General features: G+C 37.2%; 1 protein-coding gene across 8 annotated transcripts in view; it reads left to right on the forward strand.

The window, feature by feature from the left end:
- LGR5 (leucine rich repeat containing G protein-coupled receptor 5) overlaps positions 1-24,627 on the forward strand; it is an 89,800-nt gene that overhangs the window by 50,782 nt on the left and 14,391 nt on the right. For 5 of the 8 annotated variants that reach the window (XM_027680055.1, XM_027680057.1, XM_027680056.1 and 2 more), the window contains 9 exons: positions 1,243-1,314; positions 2,915-2,986; positions 13,573-13,788; positions 16,494-16,565; positions 18,971-19,039; positions 21,493-21,564; positions 22,366-22,437; positions 22,544-22,612; positions 22,746-22,817. In XM_027680055.1, coding sequence (XP_027535856.1) covers positions 1,243-1,314; positions 2,915-2,986; positions 13,573-13,788; positions 16,494-16,565; positions 18,971-19,039; positions 21,493-21,564; positions 22,366-22,437; positions 22,544-22,612; positions 22,746-22,817 — 786 coding nt within the window. The remainder of the gene's footprint in view (positions 1-1,242; positions 1,315-2,914; positions 2,987-13,572; positions 13,789-16,493; positions 16,566-18,970; positions 19,040-21,492; positions 21,565-22,365; positions 22,438-22,543; positions 22,613-22,745; positions 22,818-24,627) is intronic. The other 3 variants (XM_027680059.1, XM_027680058.1, XM_027680062.1) reach the window with 3 other exon arrangements.

A 24,627-nucleotide genomic window follows, 5' to 3' on the forward strand; every position in this document is an offset into this window, starting at 1 on the left:
ATACTTAATGTAACCCTCTACTGAAATATGTAGGGCTGTACATGGTGAGCATCATCTGCTGCTGCATTAGCAGAGAAATACCATATAAGATAGAATTAATCACCATCTGCAAAATTAGTGAAAGGTCTTTCCAAATTGAAAAATATTCACAGCAGGCAGCTATCAGTAAGACAAGAGGGCATGGTCTTAAGCTCTGCCAGGGAAGGTTTAAGTTGGATATTAGGAAGAAATTCTTCACAGAGAGGGTAATCAGGCATTGGAATGGGGTGCCCAGGGAAGTGGTGGATTCTCCATCCCTGGAGGTTTTTAAGATGAGGCTGGATGTGGCACTTAGTGCCATGGTCTAGTAACCATGCCGGTGTTGGATCAGGGGTTGGACTTGATGATCTCAGAAATCTTTTCCAACTCGGCTGATTCTATGATTCTACTTCAGTCCTGTAGGTTCCTCTCTGGCAGCTTGGTACCTAAGGCATTTCCTGGAACTAGTCCTGTGTTCTTTCCTGAGGGCCAGAACATGGAAATGCCATTATTTTGTATCAAATAGATTATCCCTTTCCTGGACGAAAACCTTACAGAATGCAGCCTTTTTTTGTAAGAGTAACATGCTTTACAGAGGTATTTGTAAAATACTTTCAGGCATTCTGAGAGGAGGATGCAATAGAAGTAGGGAAAAAAGCCCTGCAAATTTCAGCAAATACTTTTTGCCAGCTTATTACACAACTGCTCACAGGAAAACTATTATTCCACTGGTACACCAGTTTTATGTGTAGTTATTTTAAAATGAACTGTGGTCATTACTATGTGGATCTATTTTTATATTAGTGCAGATGAGTTAAATGTGGATGGACATCATACATGCACAATTACACAAAGTGCATGTCTGTAAATCTTATGATGCTAATTGTTGTTAGTATGTATTTCAGTTGCTGGGATTGCTCTAACCCCTAAAAACAATATGAAGAATTCATTCAATGTGCATTCTAAACCATAAGGACAATTTGCCATGAAATTGTTCTTTTTCTCCGCAGTCCATCTGTCAGTAGATCAACTGTGCAGTTAAAGAATTCTCTTTTTTTTTCTTTAAAAAGTGTATTAATGACAAAACTAGGCTCTTAAACTACTGTCTCTGGCATCGGTTGCTCAAACATAGCTGTGTTGCACTTTTTAACAACCAAATTAATTCCACATGAAGAGGAAAAAAAAGTATTCACTCTTTTTCCTTTCCTTTTTCAAACTTTGCAGACGTCTTGCAGGAAATGGCTTGACATACATTCCTAAGGGAGCATTTGCTGGCCTTTTCAGTCTTAAAGTGCTGTAAGTAAACTGTGTGTTGTTTGATATATTTCTGATTTCCTAAATACTCCAGGGAACTAATTAACCAGTGAAGTTTTGATCAAGTAAATTACATATTTCGATCAGCTCACTTTGAACAATTCAGTTGAAGTGAAGATACATATGAACATCATTAAATCTTTGTTTTTTCATATAGAAAATATCCTAAACAAAGGTTGGAAAACATTAATGGCATTCTAAAAACAACTTGCTCATCAAGTAGATGTCTCTGTACAATATCAAAGGTAAAAATTGGTTCAGTTAATAGTTTCTTCAATTGTCTCAAAGTTCTGATTTCAAGTGAACTTTTCATGATCACGCAAAACTAGGATTAAATTGCCTTTTCCTTTTCTTGAGAGCCAGGGGGGATAAAAAACATTATTGTAGAACACAATGTAATTTACAATGCAGTCTGTATTTCATATCTTGCTCTTTACAATGTAATGACTATTGGCTGAATTATAAAAAAATATTACAAAACTCTGTATTATTTGGAGTAATAAGTCAGTACATACAGTTACTAAAATTATTAGCAGGCCACATCTCACAGTGTTTACACTAGAGGGGATCTTTGCCTATGTAAAATTCACAGAAATTGTATTATTAGCAAGAACACCAACCTCCTAGCCAGTGTCAAGCCAAGCCTGATGCTACTGTAAGAGTATACAAAGCTCTACTGAAAAAATACACAACTGGAAAAGAAGTATGAAGAGATTGCTATTCCATCTTCTTTTCAGTTGGTGAGCTCTAGCTCTTGTTGGCCCAAGGAACTTTAGATCTGCCAAAAATTATTTCTTTTCTAGTCTCCCACTGAGTATGCCTCATTTTGAAGGCAGCATGTACTGCTTCAGATTTATCCACATAGAATTCTTTTATATGTGTAGGAGTTGGTCCAAACAAGGATATTAGATAGTGTGAATGAAACCATATTCAAAGGGAGAAAAAGATTATTTAGGAATGAAAAGTGATTTTTCAATCTTTGCAAGCTAAATGATGTGATATTTCAGAAAGCAGTTTTGTCAGGTCATTGCTAGCAAACTTCAATTTGAGAAAATCTATTTCATTGAAAAAAATAAAGCAGTTTTTATAGAGATCAAATTTTCTTCAGACCAAATCATAAATTCCTCATACAATTAAAAGTTACATTTGCCATAGTAGCATTTTCCTGAGTAAGGATTTCAAGAGTCAGTCCTTCACAGCTTTATCAGAATAGAATCACTTCAGAAGGAAAACAAAATCGGTACATGAGAATGAAAATTTCGGAGTCACTGGAGGCAATTAGGAGCTTAAGCCCTGTTGAAAGAAAATCGGATTTATTCTTTTAACTTTCTCAGTTGCTTTGAAAATTCTGCTCAAAGCTGTTGTCTAGCTGTTAACAAAGCGAATATGCTACAGGTATTTTTGCTTTGAAGAGAGCAGGCTTTTGACAGGGTCAGGGAACTGGAGTATTTGTGTAGCTTTCCTTTGTTTGTAATCTGAAAGTAGAACTACTACAAAAGAGGTAAGCTTGGAAGAAAATTTGCAATAGAAAGAAATTGTCTTTATTGTGTTGATTCTGGGTTTTGTGCTACTCAAAATGTAGGATGCTGCAGAATAACCAGCTACGCCAGGTTCCTACTGAAGCACTCCAGAACTTGCGCAGCCTGCAGTCTCTGTGAGTATACCTGATAAATCAACTTGCAACCTTGCATGAACAGTAATATATGGTTACCTATTAATTATCTGTTAATATCACTTAATAATGTGCTGAATCAACTTTTTCTTTTAACTCTCTGTGAGCTGCTTTTCAAGAGAATTGTACTCTCAATTAAGCATCAAAAGTGACTGATTTCATGACACTGGCAGCTTCTTTGCAGCATTATAAACTGGCTCACCGTCTGAAAAGACACTCTTTGGCCTGCAATGCTTTTTGTCAAGAACACGATTTCTTGTTAAGATTCTTTGCCAGGGAAGAGAAAGAATCCCAAATAACTCCCTTGGTTTTTTTTCATTTGGTGTAATTTTTTTCTTTTTAAACAGTATGGAAAACACTATTAGCTCATGAAACTAAGTGTGCTAGAAGATGCTTAATTATACTCTGTCCTTCTGGCAGGTCTCTGTATTTATAGTTCTTGACTGTGTGTGCTGACTCAGTCCATGAGCTTCAGTTTTAACAGAACTCCTGCCAAAACTGCTAGACCAGGAGTGAAGATTGGCTGCTTTGTGGTATTAATGAAATTATTTCTGATATGCTTCTACTCCGTAATATAAGGATGGTTGTATCAGGTTGTGCTAAAAGCTGAGCTAGCCCAGCATCGAGCCTTCAAGAACAGATACTAAAGGAAAACTAGAAAGTCCAGCAAAGAATATAGTAATACTGCTTTGGTAAACTGTCCCAGCTGCCAGAAATTTGCACTCACTGAGCCTATTGCGGCTTTGGTAACTCCTCAGAGTTTTCTTTTATGAGTTGGTAGAGTTGCTTTTTGAGCCAGTGAAACATTCATGATTTTTTGTGGCAGCATGTCTGCTGATCAGCTAGCCAGTGTAGCATGGTGAAGTACCTCCTGTTATTTCCTTGGATCTTCACCACATTTGATGTTCTCTAAGTGCAGCAGCAGAAGAAAGTGGAAACAGTAGTTCTCTATTGATGTACACCAGAGTTATACACCTCTGTTGTATCTCCATTAGTCAATTTTTCAGGCATAGGCTGTTAGGATTGTTTCTCATGTGGAAGCTCTTCCATTCCTCTGTTAATCCTTGTCACTTTACTGAAATTTCTTTCAGTTCTCATGTATTTGATCTGAGAGAAGTGAAGGAGAGATAAGCCCTGCATAGAATGTTTAAAGTGCTTGCATACCGTGGATTTATAGAGGGCAATTATGGATGCTTTTTTGATTGCTTTCCTACTAACTCTCAAAACTTTGGTTTTTTAAATTTTTTAACCTTTACTGAATGCCAAGTTGTTATTTTCATACTTATTACAACTGCAGGACCTCTTTCTAGCATATTAGTAGCTACTCAAGAGCTTGTCCTGTAAAGTTTGAATTGCCTTTTCCCTAAGTGCCTCTCTTGACACCTATCTATACTGAACTTCCTCTGCCATGTTCTTGTTCAGTCAATTGGGTATCATGAGTTCCTTCTGCTGCACTTGCAATTCACATTTTGAAACCACAAAGACCCTTGTGCTGTCTCAATGCAGGATGCAGTAAATAGAGTTAGTTTCTGAATTATCTACAGACTTGCATTGTCACCTGATAAATAAAAAAAATACTAGATTTTCCAAAGGATCTACTGATTTTGAATATGCAGTATAAAATATCTGGGTGATTGGAAACAGAGAAGCAGTTCTTTGGTCAGAAGAAGATGTCAGCTGCCTCTTCTCTCTGCCTTAGTTGATCACGTTATAATGTCACAGAATTACTCTCAAATAAAATTATTATCCTAAAAAGTTCCAAGATGCAAATGGGGAATTCAGTCTTTAAGTTCAAATAGCTATTACAGAAAATATTGCTACAGTGTGCACTGATCACCAACATCACTAGTAAGACAAGGATAGAGTGAGCATCTGTACAAAGCTGGTGCATCTGTACCAGTCTAGTTAGATTTAAGATGTGTTGGTTGGGAATTGTACTGTGATGAACATACTCTTCTTTTTTGTGTGTATAAAGAAGTTCCACAAGAAGGCTAACATATTTTGCATACATTCAGTTCAGCCAAGTTCTGGAGAACAGAATGAATGAAATTAATGGATTTTTGGATTTTCAGCAAAATTATGTCACCTGTGTATAACTTACCACTGTACAGACACACATTATTCTGTATTAGCTCCCAGGTTCTTATGTCTTGAACAAAATTTACCTCCATAATATATAAGCATTTGTTAAGGTTTCTAAAGGTGAAACAGCCCTAAGAATTAATTATCTTATAATTGTTATTTGGTCAAGTGCCTTTTTTCTTTATTGACCAGACACAGACACAAATATCTCAGCCGTATACTTTTGAGGTTACAGTTCTTTCCTTTGATCTTTGGAAAAGTCATGAGAAAATGCTGGTCTAGTGACTATACTAGGTTTTCTTTCTGCTAAACAAACAAAAAAAACCTTGCTGAGATCACATCACTCTATACACATTCTGAACCAAAACAAGATAAGCCAAGCCAACAAGAGTTCCTTTGTTGCTCTGAAAGAGTTTTTGGTACAGTTTCTAAACAAAATGACAGTTTCACTCAGGCTTTGTTGTAAATATTTTTTTTCTTTGAGTGAAGAAGTTGAAGAAGTAAACCACAGTCTGTGCAGTCTATGTAAAGGACTGTTAGTTTGTGACTGAATTAAAACAGAGAGAGAATAGGAATGGTCAGTAGAAGCATTTAAACAGCTGTCTAGCAGACCCCAGATGGAGTGATATGAGTTTGTACAGAAAAACTACTATCACCTGAAAAACGATCACTGGCGAAAGAGACCTCTTTGAGGAAAACTATTATTCTTTTGTTTGCTTAAAAGGGGTTGTGCCTGTCAGATAAAGGTGTGCACAGATTCAATTTCTTGTTTCGTATAGTCTAGGAATTTTCTGTTCACAAGGTTGTTTTGTATTGGTTTCTGATTTACAATAGGAATTCTTTCTTGAAACCTTTGAAATAGCAGGAGTCTTTTCAAGACTTTAATTAAGAGGTTAAAAGCCTTCACAAAAGCAGTTTCTATAAGATAGCAACTTCTTGTATTTATTGTGTTTAAGTATGCAGGTGGCATGATTTCTGAAAGCCTCATTAACCCTTTGCTTTAGGTTAGTATAGATGTGAAAAACAAAACCAGTGACTGGACTCAAATCTCTGCCCTTTGTGGTTTTACTCAAGAAAGGCAGTCATGCAGAGGGGCAAGCCATTGCAACTGCCTTGCTACCTTGATCAGTGTGAAGGATTATGTTAAAATCCTTTGTATGGAAGTATACATATGTGATCATGCATGTGTGCACAATATATGTGTGTGTGTGTATATATATATATGCACATGCAAATTTTACACATTCCCTCATAATGCAAAATCATCCCAAATTTTTGCACAAGAAGGTATTTCTGGGTGTTATGCACTCCTTATTATCTAGTTCCAGGCTAAAAGAGGACAGTATAGGTATCAATATTGATAGATTCATTAATTGATATTAAATGGCCTATGGTATCGAGAATAAGAACTGATGTATTGCAGGAACAAGCAACAGTTTTTTCCACTTTATTGTCCAAGTTTTAATATTGCTGGTATGACAAGTCTGAGTGATAAATATTCATACATTTCTTAAGGCTCGAACATACCTCTAGAACAGATCAGTCTTCTTCAGACAGCAGACATTACCTAATAAATACTGTAAAATGAGAAATGGGCAGAAAAATTAATCAATACCCCATAAGATTTGTGAACTTTCCTTTGACAGCAAAAATCTATGAGAAAACCTTTATATTGTTTCCTCAAAACAAATGAACAATTTTTTTCTTTCACTGAAACAAAAAAATAAGATTAAACGATGTTAAAATCTTCTCCAGTTCTATAAAAGTCTTTGTAGTTCAGTAGTCAAAACCAGAGATGTTCTACTTTGATCAGTAAATGACTTCAGCTACCAGAGCTTGGACAATGTGTGGATAGGACTCCAATTCCCTTTGTGGCAGTAGGATTTAAGGAAGTATCCAGACCATGCTGATTTCGAGATGTGGTTTTGAGCAGAAGGATATCTTCAACTTCTTATATAGGCTATAATTTTCCTCTGAAACCTAGTGTGAACACAAATTATCTGGATTACTAGTCCTAACAATTCAAATGGCTTTTATTTCTGTCAAGCGCAAAAGAGTTTGCAGATACCATGACTGAAAGGGAAGAACACACGATCACTGATGTGTTACAACTTAGTAGTTGGCAGCATGGTTTGAAATGTCACTTGAATGCTGCCATCCCTATTACTCACCTTGAGTAAGTGTATTTCTTTAGGACAGAATATAAGCAGCTGATCTCTAGGTTTTGCGTTTCACACATCATCAGTATCTCCATTCTGCGTTTAAATCATGAAACCTTTTAGTGATTTTGAATATCAGTATATAGTCCAAAACTTTTTACATATGTATATTGATTTTTTCGTCAAGTGTTGTTCTTAATTAATAGCTTATTTTCTGTCCAATTTTTTTCATTTAATACGTGTATTTGTTTAAATAGGTATCTTTGTTTCTCTAGAGTGATCATCTTGTCATTACACCCCTTATGTACCAGAACTGACATATAATTTCAGTATTTTTGAACAAGCAGGGATTGGTGACATATCAGTAATTTCTTTTACTGTTTTCCTGAACATTTCAATATAAATTTTATATTACTAGCATCTGAAAAGTTGCAGATCTTTTATTGGGACTATTGTAACAACCCTTTGCAGTGAATACTACAGACAAAACTTCATTTCCTGTTTACTTTCTTGTTTTGACATCATTGTTAATAAGCAGCTTTTACCGCTGCACTGTAAGACACAGAAATAGTCAAAATAAAGAACAGATCATGTGATGTCTCACTGCTCATGTCAAACCAGTCATCAAGGACATTTAAAAGCAAGCATTATTTACTGTATGACCTGCTTTCATTCCTGTGAAATTTAAGAGGACTTTTACTTTAATTGTAGAAAATAGGGCAGAATGCAACATAGCCTGTTTTCCAAAGCACTTTGAAGAGTTGATAGTGGGAAAAAATAAACCATCTTTTCTCTGTTGACAACCTGCAAAGTTGAAATTTAGGTAAGCACATTAATTGGACTTTACAAGTAACAAAAAAATAGCATCAATGAAATGTTTTAGAATTTCATAACAGAATTTGTAGATTGCTTAAATTTTATTTTAAGATGTTTCAGTATTTTTAGAGCACCTGATGGTGACACAAAGTTTTACACAAAATATTATCTAGAAACATCTCAGATGTCCTCAATAGTTACCTGGCTGGAACAGATCAGCAAATTGATTTTTTGTCATCTTTCTACTCCCACAAATGTTTGACATTTGAAGAGAAATTTCCATTCTTAACCTGAATGAAGAGTTGAAGACTTTGAGGGCACAGAATTCTGAAATGCTTCCAGTTCAGGATTGAAATTAGAAAGCTGCTTTTTCCCCCCCAGAAGTGTTAACTTGAAACAATTTTTTTCCAGTTTGATGCTTAATAATCCTAATTTTTAGTTGAAAAACCAAACAACTTTGATGAAATTACATTCTCCCAAGAGAACTGTTTTCATGAAAAGACAGGAACCTTAGTTGTGGTTTTCCATGTCACACCCCATGATAATGAAGGCTACAGAAGGCATGATTCTTAGGAAACCTGGTACCTTAATAGGTACCCACAAACTCCCAGAGGAGGAATTTCCCACATTTTAAATCAAGGTTGTTTGTACCTATGAAGGTGTCTGTACACATATACAAAGATGTCTCAAAACTCACTGTTGTGGTCTCCTCATTTTATTGCACATCTTCATCATCTAGGCAACTGAAGGGTGACTGAAACATCAAGCAGTAGTACAATGTCAGACCGCCCCTCTCAATCACAGACACTTTTCTTGATTGATAATCAAGGGGAGGAAGGTAGAGGTGCAAGGTTCCCTAAAATGCTTTTGCTACTATTTTTTTTTTTTAGATGCAGTCTCTAACACAACCAGCCAGTTGCTTTCAAAGTGGGTTGTAAGTAGACTGTATTAGATCAGCAATTCCAGGACACTGGGTGATGTTTTCTTGCATCCAGTAGAAGATACTAGGCATCTGACTTTTCTGTCTTATGACTCATCTCAAAAAAGGGGGTTTGTATTGTATGTCTTAGAGACAGACAAATTTCTCAACCTCAGAAATGCTAGCCAGAAATCATCTCGCATGGCTGAAACCACCAGGACATACACCACGTGGAAGGAGGACAAGAAGCTGCTGTTGGAGTAGTTAGCAGTAGGGGGCTTACACTAGATTCCCAAGGAGGTCCTCCTGGGTGCCCTGTAGTGGCATACTGTGGTAGTCACAGCCAGCCTAGAAAAGCAAGCAATGCTTCAGAGTGCTCCCAGGCTCTGGCCATGACCATCCATCCTGTTGCGCTGGTAACAGGGTCCTTGGCACACTTTTGACCTGTGCCAACCAGCAATTGCCTGAACTGTTCCTTGGGTCCATCTGGCAGTTCGCATGCCCCTGGGAATGTCCCCAGGAGGTGCTGTGCATACAGCCTACTTCCTTGGGACGCTTGGAGAGGTCACTCCAAGCCAGTTGGCTGAGGACCTGTGAGTGTTTCCAGCCTCACCAAACATGCCCATCTAGCTGTGGGGTCCTGATCTGAGTCTGCAGTCAGATTCCTAGGATAACCCGACAACCCCTGTTAGCACCCACTTTTTCCCCCATGTGGGGATTGAAGGTACCCAGTATCAGAGCCAGTCTTTGTACAAACATAGCATTGCAGTTGGCTGTTTTGCTGTATGCAGTGCGCTGGCATCCTGTACCGTCGTCTTGAATACAAGTTTACCAAACACCTGACAGCACATTTGGATTAGGAGAAACACTAAGGATTGAAACTCCCAGAGCTGCAGAGACCTCCTCATGTAAAACTGAGCAGTGGGATAGAAACAAGTGCATGTAGACTGTGACTTATTACTTGTCTTTTTTGGTTTTGCTGTTGCCACACAGTATGAGTATCAGTTCTGTAGAAGTGAGCTATGAGAACTGCTGGTCTGGTGTGTTGTAATAAGCTTTTTACAATAGTCCTAGCATTTTCCCCTGTGGACTGAAGGGGATATCCTGCATAAAAGACCATGTTTGAAAAACATGGCTTACAATAGCCGGTTATATTTTCATTACATCCACTTTTCAGAGCCAGTTTAGATGTTACTTGCCATTACTTAAATGAGACTTTAGTCAAACTCCTGTGAACAAACCCTTGAAAGGGTCTGTGTCCCCACACACCAACAAAGATGGTGGGGCTGCAAGTGGCCCTCTCCTGCCTGGGATACCCTCCTCAGGCAGGGCCTGTCCACAACCCTTTCATTGCTCTGTACTTTGTGGCGAGACTTGACTGAGGCTCCCTGCATAGTAGAACCAGGTCAGGAGAAGAGGAATCATAGAATCAACCGGGTTGGAAAAGACCTCTGAGATCATCAAGTGCACACCTTCTTTAATCCACTCTGCCTAAAATCAGTCCTTGTTTGCTCTCACTTCTCTGCCTCCCCTCCCTGTTACGTACAGTCCCTTTTCATTTAGTTTTACCTCCCCTACTTCAATGTCAGAAGAAGCGTTTTATTCTTGACTTCTTTATCTGTCTTTGGGGTTTCCCTCTTCTCCAGACCTTTCGGTGTATTCTGGCCCTCATCCATTGCAAGAAGAGACAATCCATGTAATAGCTGTTTATTTCAGAGGGAGAGATGACCTGGGAGAAACCTCCTTCCTGATGCCATATTTAGTATTTGATTTAAACCTGAATGAATGAGCAAGACACTCTAAAAAGACATTAAGGAATTTCTTGATTGCTAGATACACCCATGTTGTAGTTGGTTTTGAGAGAAGATGCAGAAAAAGGAAAAAAATATATATTCCCTTAGAAACCTACTACTGGCATAAAACTTAGTATCCATTCATATTGAATTGATTAAAAAATGCAAATCGGATCTTTTTCAAACATCTACCTTTGCCTGTACCAGTAAATGAATCCTGTTTACAATTCTATATGAACAATATCTTTTCATAAATTGTGAACATGGTCATAGCATTCACGCTATGTCACAGGAAACACTAGTGGGTTACAGTCCACATAGCTCAATCATTTGCTTTAAAAGGTGTAGACATTTTAAGTAAGCTCATGTTGAATTTCATAGTGGCTGCTTTATTTACATGCTGCCTATCAGAAGAGATCAAGTATTTCTGTTTCCCTAAATTAGCCCTCTCTGGAATATAATAGCAGCTTTCAAACTCACCACATGTTATCTATATATTTTCAGTTATAAATAGGGTCATGCTTGTGAGTTAATGGGTTTAGTTCTGAAAGTGCCAAAACTTTGATCAACACATGTAAAACAATTGGCTGAAAAGGGTGATTTTGATCAATGCTTTATACATCAGTGTTCATTACCTACAGTATGACAGGAAGCATAACCACTACAGAAACCTTTTAATATCTGCAAGAGGGAAAATGGTACTTGGAAATTTAAAAAAGATTAGATAATAAAAGAGCACTTGAGGCAGTACCTCTTATGAGTACTTGCAGGATATGTAATCCAGTTACAGAACCTGAAGCACAAATCATTGCAGCTTTCTTATTTTTTCCAAGCTTTATCTAAACAATAATTCAACTATTTAGAATTTCATTTATAGTACAGCAGTCTTGTTTTTCTTTTTATGCTGTGTGTTTTGTTTACGTAGCCGGTGGTGGCTTTCTATTTGGAAACTTCAGCTATAAAAGAATCAGTTCCTTGATTTGCTACAAAATATTGGTAAGATAAAAATCCTGGTCTCACTGACAACAGCAGAAATACTGCCATTTCAGCCACAGGGTCCCATTCAAACAACTGACTGTTGGCTTGGCCACACAGCCAGGCATCCTGTGAGTAACTCCTGTGGAGTCAACAGGGACATCGGAGCCGTACATGCAGGCTTCCTATTGAACAAGATGTTAACTGCAACACTGCAACACGTTTAGTTTGAATAAAGCCTCCATTCTTTAATCAGTGTAACTGTCAAACTAAGGCAACTGTAACTTCTTAGTTTACATACCAGCATCACCCAGGGAAGAAATGTACTTCTGACTGAACACAAAGAAACCTCATCTACTCATTCAAATTATACCTTATTTGAAAACACAGGCATAGCGTGGTTCTTGCCTGGGGAACAGGGGAGGAACAATGTGAGTATTTCTAAACATTTCCAGCCTTACCCATTTGTTGACAGACCCTTGAGTTATTTTGGAAGCTCTCTCTCTGCTGCCTGCCATGTCAGTTATTATACTGAAAATTTAATTGTACAAGGGCTTTGACACTGAACCTTATAAATTTGTTCCAACTGACCTTGTCTCAGTTATTTGCTAGCCTGGAACGGAGACTTAGCAGTCATTATTTGTTCTCATGCAGTAGGTAGGAGCAGCATGGAGCAGGAGATAGAATGGTCCTGACGTTTTACATGACTTTAAATGAGGAAGAAGCTTTAAATAAAGAGATTATTATGCCCACCACAAAGAGTGTTGCATTTCTCTCAAACAGACCGAATTTAGGTTGTACAGAATTACTGCTTTGTACCGTGAGTGTGGCTGTTTGCTCTGTAGCATTTTCAAACATCTATTTAAATTTATTTCTCCTTCACCATTCACTTAATTACTCCTTCCTACACATTTCAAAAAAAAGTTTCAGAGCATGGCTTTCATGTTCTGAAAAAGGTACAAGTCACTGCAATGCATTAAAAGTAGAAAACATGTATCGGAGTACAAATCCCCAACTGGATGTTTCACAAAGTTTCGGAAATCTGCATCACACTTTTAAATCTTTCCTTGAAAGAATCACAGTGAAAAAGCAAAACACAGCAAAAGCTAGTGAATAAATGGTGCTATATTTGTATCACCACGTCTACAAAAGGTTCAGTAGATTTAATCCTTATTTACAGAAGTGTGAGAGCAAACCTGCAGATTCTTCAGAGGTATGACTTGCAATTGAGCTCCCTCTGTTGGCTCTGCAGCAGCTGAAGTGCATTTAGTAACTTCTTTTTCAACATAAAAACATCACATTGGCAACACTAATCTCTATGTAAAAATCATCATGTTGCACTACTAAAAAATGTGAAGTTCAGTTCTCATTAGAATCATTGGAATAAACAATATGTCTTGCATACGGAATTCCAAATTATCTTGCAGCTCAATGATTTATATGTTCTGAAAGAGAATCTGGGGATGAGTTTCTTGCACTTTTTTGTTCCATACTTTCAAATAACTGGGAAAGGAAACAAATTCATACCCAGTGTTTAGAGAGACTCCGCTCAAAAATGATCAGTGTGTACTCTCAGTGAATTGATGGTTCCAAAGGAGAGCTGTCTGCTCAGAGTGAGCTGACAAGGAGACTTGTAAACATGATTTGAGTCTCAAGGGTGAGGCTGCAAGCAAGATGGAAAGGATTTCCAGGAAATGAAAACTGGATGTGGGAACCCATGTCCATCCTTTGGGGTTGTGTGCTTGGTGATAACTTCTGATAGCCATTGTGCAAAGCCACTGTTCTTTTCTTGAAGTCACTTTTCTCTATTTCTTTTTTTCCTAGGCGTCTGGATGCCAACCACATCAACTATGTGCCCCCCAACTGCTTCAATGGCTTGGTCTCCCTTAGACACCTGTGGCTAGACGATAATTCTTTGACAGAAATTCCTGTCCAAGCTTTTAGGAGTTTACCAGCACTTCAGGCAATGACATTGGCACTGAATAAAATTCATTACATACCAGACTATGCCTTTGGAAACCTCTCTAGTTTGGTAGTTCTGTAAGTTTCATTGATTGCATTTTAGACACAATCTTTTCTTACAGGTCTTTGGCCTCTTTGTGATGAATTACTTGAGGATGCAATTTTTAATTTAGATGTTACTTGAGACAACCCTTAATAATTAAATATTCCCCTAGTCCATGTCCAGTTGGCAAATTATAGGTAAATATGTATAGGCATGAGTCTGGTTTGTCTTATAGTCTTAATATTAAATTAATATCTTGGGGCTACAAATCTGCAGTTTCCTTTCTGCAATTGCTCTAGGCTTAGTGATATTCCTGAGGTCAAAAGATCAATGTCATTTGTTCAGAAATGGTGGTTTTGAAATATAACTGCAGTTTTCTGTGATGCATATGTAATACGACCCAAAATTTTTACAAATTATCTTGGAGAAAATAATTTTTTTGCATCTTCCTACAATTTGAGTAATATTTCCTAAACCATTTGTTTTGAACTAGCTCAAAAGTTTCCATCTCAATTAAAAAGTATGTAAGGGAATTAAAAATCACCCTATCTGGTCAGCAAAACAAACAGGAAAGGAGGAATTGTGTGCTCCATAAGACTGACTGAGGGAAGATTAGAAACAGGAAATGAACTGAAATCTTTCTGAGGGACTTGGAAAGAATGCTATCTAGTCGAAAAAAATATGCATTTCCCTTCATAGAAAGTATATGTATTTGGTTATGTTTGCATACCAGTTCAACTAATTGAAACATGCATGGCTGGCACCAAAATCTGGAAGGTATACTAGAGAGCATGATTTCAGCTTTTTATCTTCTGGGAATGTACCAAGTAGAAAAAAAACTAAACTGGCTGGAGAAACTGAGGTGGAGAAGGTATTTCGGGATGCTTTGGAAAACGTTAGCATTATTAAAGAGAGAGTGATGCATTCAAGCTTTACAAGCTGTCTGAAACAATAGTTTGTCAGACACTTAGCATGTTTTAGCATATTCCAGCCCCAGTGTAACCACTGAACCTGGCATACATCAGCATTCTTTGTTTAGTCACTATCTCTCCCTAGTGCTTAATATACTCATATAAGTACATTGGGCCCCAAAAATGGGGATTAACATCTGCCTCGTGCTTCAAAACCTTTACCTTCTCTTTACATTAAGTATCAATCACATTCAAGTTAAAGAGTGGATGGACTTGTCATTTGATTAGGCTTCTAGGCTTATATCAGTGATGGTAAAGACAAGAGGCTGTCTTGAACGTTGTTCTCTAGATCCCTACCAGAAATGTAGTGATAGGAGGACAGTTAAGAAATTCAGGAGAAAATCATTTCATTCCCTGATTGCTTCTGCTCAGTTAGGTTTCCTTATTTAAGATCTGCCTTCCTTAATTCTAATCTTCTGGGCTATATAGTGATTAATAATTTAATCATTCCTCATTAACATGCAACATTTGATATTTTTGGCTCATCAAAATCTTTGTGTGTGGTTCTGCTTTCATTTGTTTACTACTCTTTACAGTCTGGCAAATTTTGAACTCAGTGCAAAAATGCATGGTCAATTGGAGCATATCAAAACCTTTATAATTAAAGATCCAGGCATAATTGGAATTTGGAGATGCAGTCTTCATGTTAACTAAAGCACTAAAGGTCAGTGTAGTCATTAAAAATAGAGTTGACTAGGTTTCTTCCTAGGAAAGGAAAAACCTACAGAACATTTTATTTTGCCATCAGAATGCCTGCCTTTAACAGACAGGTAGACTCAATTTCTGTAGGTTTTGCTGAAAATTCGGAGAGCCTCTGATCTTTAACGATATTTTCAGAGCAGAGTGAAGTATTGAAGGGGCCTGGCAGCCCTCATTCACAGCCTGTATTTTCTTTTAAAGAAGTACTCCTCTAGTTTCCCTCCTCTGGTTTCATCCCTATAGGGATGAAGTTTTGAGGATGAAATAACAGGAAAAATCTGTTGGGGAAAAGGCATCCTTTTTAAATTAAATGACCTGAAGTGCCTACAAGTTGTATCTACTCATATTAATGAGCTTGACTCAGAGCGGGTTTTCTCCCTGTTGTTTTAAAGACTTAGAAATAGGCAGAACTCATAGTCTTTGTGGGGGGGCATTGGTTAAAATATATAAAAATTATTTTCAATTGCTAAGTATTTCAGGAAGTAGCTATTGATTTTCATAATTTCAAAGGAAGGCAAGTTGCAGCACTTTTAAGATAAGTTAATTTGCTCATCTCAGCAAAGCTGCAACTTTTTGTCTTATAGCTCTGTATCTGCTTGCATTCTGTAAGCCCCTTACCTGTCTGCCATGCTATCCATCTCCTCATCTGCTGCTGGTTTGTGCCATCCCCTCTAACACCATCTGAATATACATCTTCCAAATATACACCTCACACCCCACACACAGTTTTTAAGACAACATGTTAATTAACCAATTAACCATCACTGAGAATATGTCTATTTGATATGCAGACCCCAATCTGAAACAAAGGATATAATATTTTTAAACAATCTAGGTGGTTTTAAAACAGATCCCCTCTATGAAACCAAATGGAAGCCTGTGTGGGTGGAGAGGTATCGGGAGAAAGGGTAGAGGGTGGTGGAGGTGCCTCCTATACATGCACTTGCAAAAGCATGACTTGCATATAATCAATGCATGCCAAAATAAGTTTCTTTTGATTTAACCATCAAAATGTTTTGCTTAAGTCCACTGTGTGCTTTCCTGACTGCGTGCTTAATGTTCCCCTGCAGACATCTCCATAACAATAGAATCTATTCCCTGGGAAAGAAATGCTTTGATGGGCTCCACAGCCTAGAGACATTGTGAGTTGACCTCTTATTTGTTTCCTTTTTTTTTTTTTAGAGTGTTTTCATTAATATTCTGAAAGAATAAAAATAGCCTAAAAGCCAAATGTGGGGTTTGGCTTGCCTAATCATTACAGGATCTAAGTGATAGTTCACAATGACTCTGTGTAGCAAATCCTACTTTTGACTATAAAATTAGTTTGCCTTTTTTAATAAGCATTGTCAATTGATAATTGTTTGAAAGACAGTTGAAAACTGTATTGAGCATTGAAAATGAAGTGACTGTTCATGAAGTTATGTTTGCGTAGTTTAGTACTATTTATTTGTCTTGTTTAATCAGTAAAGCTAATATCTAGATTGGGAAACTGTAACAATGAAAAGCTTTAACATTAAGAAACTGTCTTGCCATAGAGGAGCATTAAAAAATTAGATGGTGGGGGTTTTTTTATACCTGGAAAAAGCAAAAGTTCCAGGTAGTCAAATTACAAGGGCTTTACAAGCAGAGGAAGACAAATGTGTCAGTTGTAGCCAAGTTTTTGTCTTTAAAGAACTCTTATAAATAATAGCACTAGTAAAGATTGAAATTTCCTTAAGTTTTCACTGTAGTTCTGTTCAGACCAATTCAAATTTTCTTGAGTTGTCTAGCAAAAAATTGTTCTACAAAAAGTGCCAAACAGGAATGCAGTGCTGGTGGTTAGTGCAAAGTATGCCACTACAGTTAGTCAAATAAAGGTGTCTTCTAGAGTCACCCACAGACTCAAAAAATGCTACAGGGACAGTAAACCCTTGCATATCCTTCCTACAGCACCTGCCACAGTCAGCTGCATCATTTTCAGAGATTTTAGATGTTCTACCAAACCAAGACAGAGGCTAAAAAGCCTGTTATAAGGAAGAAATAGTTTCAGACATGAATAATGTTAGTCTGAAAGTTTCTGTTTGCTTTCTTATCCACAGAACTGCATTCTGCCCACTTTCATATTTCATTAAGATCAGGAAGCAAGATGTTTTGGGTTTGTTGGTTTTTTTATCACCAGTTTTGATTACATTGATCCCTTGCCACTGAATTGCAGTTTTACAATTTAGACTTTTAGCTGGCTACGAGTTGAGAGGAAATCCCTTAGTGTAGCACTGGAAAGGGAGATGGGAAAGGAAGAAGGAAAATATAACTGTTTTGGTTTTTTAAGTGATATTCACATGGCACTTGGTCAAAAATGGGGGAAAACAGAACAATGGAGTAAGTAATTGCAAACCCAGTCCCAACCATCTGACATGAGAGAGATGAAAACACAGAGGACAGTCAGGAAGCTAGGAATAAGTGTAGGTGCAGCCACTTCACTGCAATAGGACAGTGTAGCACTTGCCTCAAGCACAGTAATTGCATACTTTGTAGACTGGTTTCCAGATAGTTTTAAGATAATCTAAAGATCTTGGTGTAAATGACAGACACTGGCTTTAAGATCATTTTTTTGCATTGACTGCATAGGTCTGGAAATCACATATAACTGGAGGGCAAAACCAAACCGTACATGCCTGTAATCTCTTTTTGTCAATAAGCAGGAGAGATTTACAAGCAGGAAGGAAAGCCTTGTTGAATTCAGACAGCAGTTTCCTGCCTGCATTACTTCAGCCTGATGCTATTTCAATTTCAATCTGTTGTAAACTGTGGCTTGTGTTTTGCCTGTTTAAAAAGGCTTTTGGTCCAGTTTTTCAGACTACTTTCATCACAAAGCATTGCCAGAGAGCATCACAGTAAACTGGCATATCTCAATTTTAGTTTCAGGTATCTCCTAAATGCTAAAGGATACACGTCATGCTGAGAGCAGAAGCAGGATTATAATCCATTCAGCCTACCAGAATAAAATCTAATTACTGCTGCAGCATGAGCAGTTCTTAAAGCAGAGGTCACTACCCTAGCTAAACTATCATTTTTACAATTTTTGTGGTTAGAAATATTATTTGTATGACTGTTGTCAAGTCTTAGAATTAACAATACAGTTAGAAATATTTATAGTGAGATGTATTAGCCATGTAAAATGTAGCTCACCAAACAAAGTTGTTGAATATTCTGTTTGAAAGATTTTTTTCCCTTGGTAATACTTTAAAGCAGTGAAAAGGATAGGCAATTTACAAAACAGCAATCCTGTAGTAGTATCCAAATTCACTTACCTTCTCTTTATTGCAGAATACCTTAGATGTAACTAAAAATAGTTACATTTTTATGTGTGCTGATAAAAAATAGGAATGATAATGTGCCCTAAATAGAGTTTGTTGGAAAACATCCATACACTTTTGAGGATTTCCTTGCTCTTTGCTGTATGTATCTTTCAGTGCATGGAAGATGATAGTTTATTACAAGTGCCAACAATGCTGTGTTATCTGTTATGCAGTGCATAACCTAAATAATAAAATCTTTTTTTACACAGAGATTTAAATTACAACAGTCTGGATGACTTCCCCACTGCTATCAGGACACTAACAAACCTAAAAGAACTGTAAGTACAGAGCTCATATTAGGAAGGAGGATGTTTTGTCTCGTGTGTGATTAATTTTTTTAGTGCTGGTGATTTTATCAGTAGTCCTTACAAGCTGATACTCTAGGAAAAACTAATAAATATGCCAACATACATAAAAAATCATTTTCAACATTCAGTTTAGGACACTCAAGTGCTGACAACTTTTACTTTTAAACTGTATTGTGCAGTGGGTTTTCTCCAGGAACTTCATCCTTGGAATACTGTAAATAATAAACACAATTTATTCACTTTTAGTCCCAAACACACTCCCAAACAGTTAGATTTTGCGAACAACGCAGTATATCAGTCTTCTAGCCTAAGAAGAAGAAGGCATGGTATCCTTATTAGTCCATCAGGTTTAAATGTCTTGACCAACTTCCTCCCTCTTCTCCATTAAATTAAAGCAATTTCTTTTCAATATATATAGTCCTTTGTAATGCTGCTTTTGGATGCACAGCCATAGTTTGCATTTAAAAGAAATCAACAATGAAAATAAATTATTCAAATCTATTTTAAGAAACAGTTGTATTATTAAAAAATAAAAATAATTAAATTATATTCACACATTATACACACAATGTACACATCATACACACAATGTACACATCAATGCATATGTTCAGAATTATTCCCATTTGAATTATTTACCATGTTACTGGTACCATCAGCACAGATTTTTGACAAAACTAGGTAATCACATACTAGTTGGACATGACTGGACCGCTGCTACATCACAAACTGATCTAAAAAATACTTCTAAGTAGCTAACTGAGATTTTTTCCAAAGCAGGGATCCCCAGACACTTTTGATTCCTGCTCAGCACCTTCAGTGTTGGCAGAATGCAGCTCTGGAAAAGGCAGCAGGGCTGAGTTTCTCAGCCCAACTGTTCTCAGCTGCTGTTTATGTCATAAAATAATTGATATGAAATCCAGTGACCTCAAAGGATTGCCTTTTTGATGATCCCTGGAGTCAGTAGCCAAAAATGGATAACTCAGGTTTGCAGGAAATGCGCCTTGTCCAGTCCAACAAAGTGCCTGATGGCCACCACAGGACTGCACCTCTAAGTATCAAACTTATGATTGCACCTAAGCTCCTATGTGCAAGAAATATTTGGAGTTTGAAATTGTAACCTGACATCCCAAATCCAGCACAGATCATGAAACCACGTGGTTCAGTGCTTTGGGACCTGGAAGCTGATCTTGTAAGGATGTCTCGCACACAGTTGTCCATGCCCTGCTGTTCTCACCCACGTGGGAGCCCAGGCCCACAGAAGTTCAGCTCATTGCAGGGCCACCTTAGTAAGGGTGCTTCTGGGTGGGACCTCATGTCTCTCTCAGAATTTGTGCCTGGGCTGAAAACACAAACTCTCACCTTTTGTCTACAGCTAGTAGCAGATATTTCTGTGGGAATTAGTCATGTAATTTCCTTGGTTTTTCTGCCATGCAAGGAATTGCATTCAAAACCAGTCTGTTTACTGGTTCTAGATTAAATGAGATGCTCATATTGCTTTGAGTCTGCATCTGCATGTTTTTATTGCATGCAGAGGAAGTAGGGATGTAAAGCCTTGCTCTGTGACTCATCACCAGTAGCACAATGCCTAAACAAGTAACCCAGTAATGTGGAACCTGTGCAAGTAATGGCCGTGTGCTTGCATCAGTGAACAATTGGACACTTAGTAATGCATAAATTTAAGCTAGGAAGCCTTCTTCATACCCGACTGAACTAATGGGAGTTTCCCACACAAATCATCATTGTTCTTTTGAAATCTTAATTGTTCCTTTTGTTTTTCACAATGGGAAATTACTCATATGAATGAAATCCAGCAATTAATGATGAGACAAAGATTTGGCTTTCTATCCAGCAGGCGCAAGTACATTTTGGTTGTGTACACATTTAAAATGTTTCAACAAAGAGGTGTCTTTGGGAGGATCAACATTACAATATTATGTATAAAATCATTTGCTTGATAAACTTGTGCCATCCAGCAAAAGAAATAGTTGCAGTTCAACAAGCACAGGGGGAAATATATTGTTAGTTATTAATTATTAGTATCTAACTATTAATGTTCTTAGTTCATATATGTATGTATATTTACATTATATCTATACACCTATTTGCATATATTCTGAATTTTAAAAGGCCATTTTGCAGTTTACTTCATCTGAATCGCTTTGTTCATTTAGAAGAGTGCAGAATTTCAGCAATTTTCCTTCCCCATCCCTTCCCCTTCCCTCCCCTTTACTCCCTTCCTTCCCCTTCTCTCCCCTTCCCTTCCATTCCCTTGTGCTTTTTTCAGTTCTGTCTTATTCCAGAAAACAAGAATATAACTTTACATACAGACACATTTCTTATTACAAATGAAAAACAATGAATACAGACTGAGTCTTCCCTTTTTTTTTTTCTTACCATATAAACCATTTTTCCTTTTGTAGGGGATTTCATAGCAATAATATCAAGTCAATACCTGAGCGTGCATTTGTGGGTAACCCATCACTTATTACTATGTAAGTTATAAGAATCTTTTCAATGACTCCTTGTATTAGAGAATGTGAAACTAAGTATTGTATTTGTGGCTAATTGTCAAATAGCTTTTCTTGTGAGTACACTATGTAGCACATCATCATACAGGCAAGCAAGGTCATAGCTTTCCAAATTCATGGAAAGAATGGCAGTTTGCATGCCCTGTTTAAGGGAAGCAAGTAGTGGTCTCTGGCCTTTGACCTTTTATTTGAACTGTTTCTTTTAAGTCTCTCAGCATTACTGGCAATGCAGAAGCTAGTAAAAATTACTATTGATGTATTCCAGTCTGAGTTCCCATTCTCTTACATGAAAATGCACTTAATGGTCAAACTTAAAAATAAGAAACTGCGAAATAAATGTAAGAAAAATAACGACTCGTCTTGAGAAATATTCTGTCTGCAAAAGCAGCATGACTACAAAAAGGCAAGGGAACCTCTTCTGAATAGGTGAAGTTCTGACTTTTTCACGTCTCAGGTCATAACAAAGTTCTTCATATGTGGATTTCTGTCTTTGCAAACCTGGAAGGAAGAGAGAATATTTTGTTGACTGTCTTCTGGCTTTAAAACCAGGAAAACATCTACTACTTGAATATTAAAAATGTGGAATGTGATTGATGAATATAGATTAGAGGGTGAGAAAAGTCCAGAGGTTCACCTCTGCTACAACCAGAGGCGCACAGTATGTGATTCATCATAAAAAGTTTACTTGTTTTCTTATAGTATAAACACATATTTAAAATATTTTAAAATATTTTTCATTAAATGTCTTTTATCATCTTTTTTCAGACATTTTTATGATAATCCTATCCAACTTGTTGGAAAATCTGCTTTTCAACACTTACCAGAACTCAGAACTCTGTATGTGTTTACTTTTTATTTTAATTGTCTTTTTATATTGCAATGTGAGAGCTGTCCCACACTTCCCTTACCATAATTTTATTGAAATTATTTTTTGAAATTCTAGGGCTTTAAATGGTGCTTCACAGTTAACAGAGTTTCCTGATCTGACAGGGACTACAAGTCTGGAGAGTTTGTAAGTGTTAGAGAAGTATTTTTGCTTTGTTTTATTATCTTGAATACTGCCCTGTTGTAAAGAATATCCTAAAAAAAATTCTTGTTTTTCATACTTTAAAAAGTAATTTTTTTTTCATAAATTCTTTCAATAGGACACTCACAGGAGCACAGATCACCTCTCTCCCCAGATCAGCTTGTGACCAGTTACCTAATCTCCAAGTGCTGTACGTTTCAGTAACATTATTAACGTTCCATTAATACAAGAGATTAATAGACAAATGAAATTATTATGATTTCAAAATTATGCAGTTACTGCTATTTCTGTGTATCACATTACGTCTTAGGAATTCAGCTCAGGGAGCAGGCCCCAGTGTTACTCAACAAGTTTACAATCTGCTTATCAGCCAGGATTTCCCATACATTGCTGAGAAAGACAGTTACTTAGTATATTCTTAGGAAAGGGTAAAATGGTTCTTGATTTTGTTTAAAAAACCACAGAACTACCTTATTTTCGTTCATTCTGTCTCTCCTACAGTAGTTTGAGATTTTTTTCTTACTAAGGCATATATTTCAGTGAAGTGAATGACAGTGGGTGAGGGGTGTAGTTTTGAGTCCTTGTTATGCTCCTCTTTTAGTTTCTTTCTCAACCAGACATAAGTAGCTGACTGAAATTTTAACAGACTATTCCTTGGCATAGTTGGGCTATATTTGATATACTAAATATCCAATATTATTTTAGCTTGCAAACTTCCTTGGAGTGTGCTTAATCAGTAATGAAAGTAATCATTGTGCCCACTTCTTTGAGAATGAGCCAAGAACACTTTCCTCCATCTATTACATCACTAGGAATGTATTTGGTATTAATTCTTTGGCCAACATTGAAATAGCACTAATTATAATGCATTATTTGAATACCAGAATGGCTGTCAAGATCATTTCCAGAAAAAAATTAATTTTAAGTTAACGGACTCCAAATAATCATTTCCAGAATGATAAAAGAAACAAGTCTGTTGCCAGAAGAAAGTCTGCACACAGACTTAAGTTGAAATATGTCCTATATTACTCAAAAACAATAAATGATGTCAAAACAGAAGGCAACAAATACTACAGCAATTAATAACTTGTACAATTCATAGTAGAGTAGGACTGTCCATTGGAAATTCACACTTAGTGTTTTTGAGTATCACCCTATATTATTAGAGCTGATACTTAAAAGAGTGGGGAACCAATTTAGCATCAATTTCAAGTACTCAAGACTTGCTCTGACCTCATTCCTGTGAGATGGGAATGAGCCTGCGAAGTCCCCCCTTTGGTTTGCACATTAGTTTTGCCTGTTCCATGAAGTGTGATGGTGCCCTGAACACCACGAGTGACTTGGAGACCATGCCCTTGGGGAGGCTCCCTGTCTCAGATACACTCAAACATTACAAGAACACACACTGCTTTGAAAGGCAATTGGTGCATCCTACCTAGCCACCAATACTTCCAAGTGTGGATTAATGTAGAGCAGAGGCTTCCTGGGTGTCTGCACACCTGCAGTAAAGGTGTATGTGAGAACACAATCACAGCAGTCCTCGAAAGACTGCCCTCAGCACGGTTGGGGTGCACATCAATGTGGGAAACGAAACCACGTGCCCTCTGCTGCTTCCAAGAGCCTCATATATTAAGAAAGTGGGAAAAAAGACCTTAAGAATAAACAAGTAAAATATTTCCTGGAGCACTGACAGAAACTGAGAAGGGTCTCAAGTTTGGTTTGGAGCTTTTTCCTGTGTGTGAGGAGGGAGTGTCAGTATGTACAAAATTCAAGCTATTAACATATTTTTGAGAGGACCTAAGTCACAAATCTGTGCATGACGAAATAGCCATTGTCTGCCAGACATAGAAAGCATCCTTTACCTTGGCCTAAAAGCCTCTAGCTCATTGAATACCCTCCTGTAATGTCTGATTTGGACCACAGAGTACCTGTAAAAAATACAAAAACAGAGGCTATAATCTTACTTGCTGGAACACAAAAAAAACCCCAAAACCCAAACA

Source organism: Neopelma chrysocephalum, unplaced genomic scaffold (genome assembly GCF_003984885.1).
Source record: "Neopelma chrysocephalum unplaced genomic scaffold, ASM398488v2 Primary Assembly neopelma1_59, whole genome shotgun sequence".
Lineage (NCBI taxonomy): Eukaryota > Metazoa > Chordata > Aves > Passeriformes > Pipridae > Neopelma > Neopelma chrysocephalum.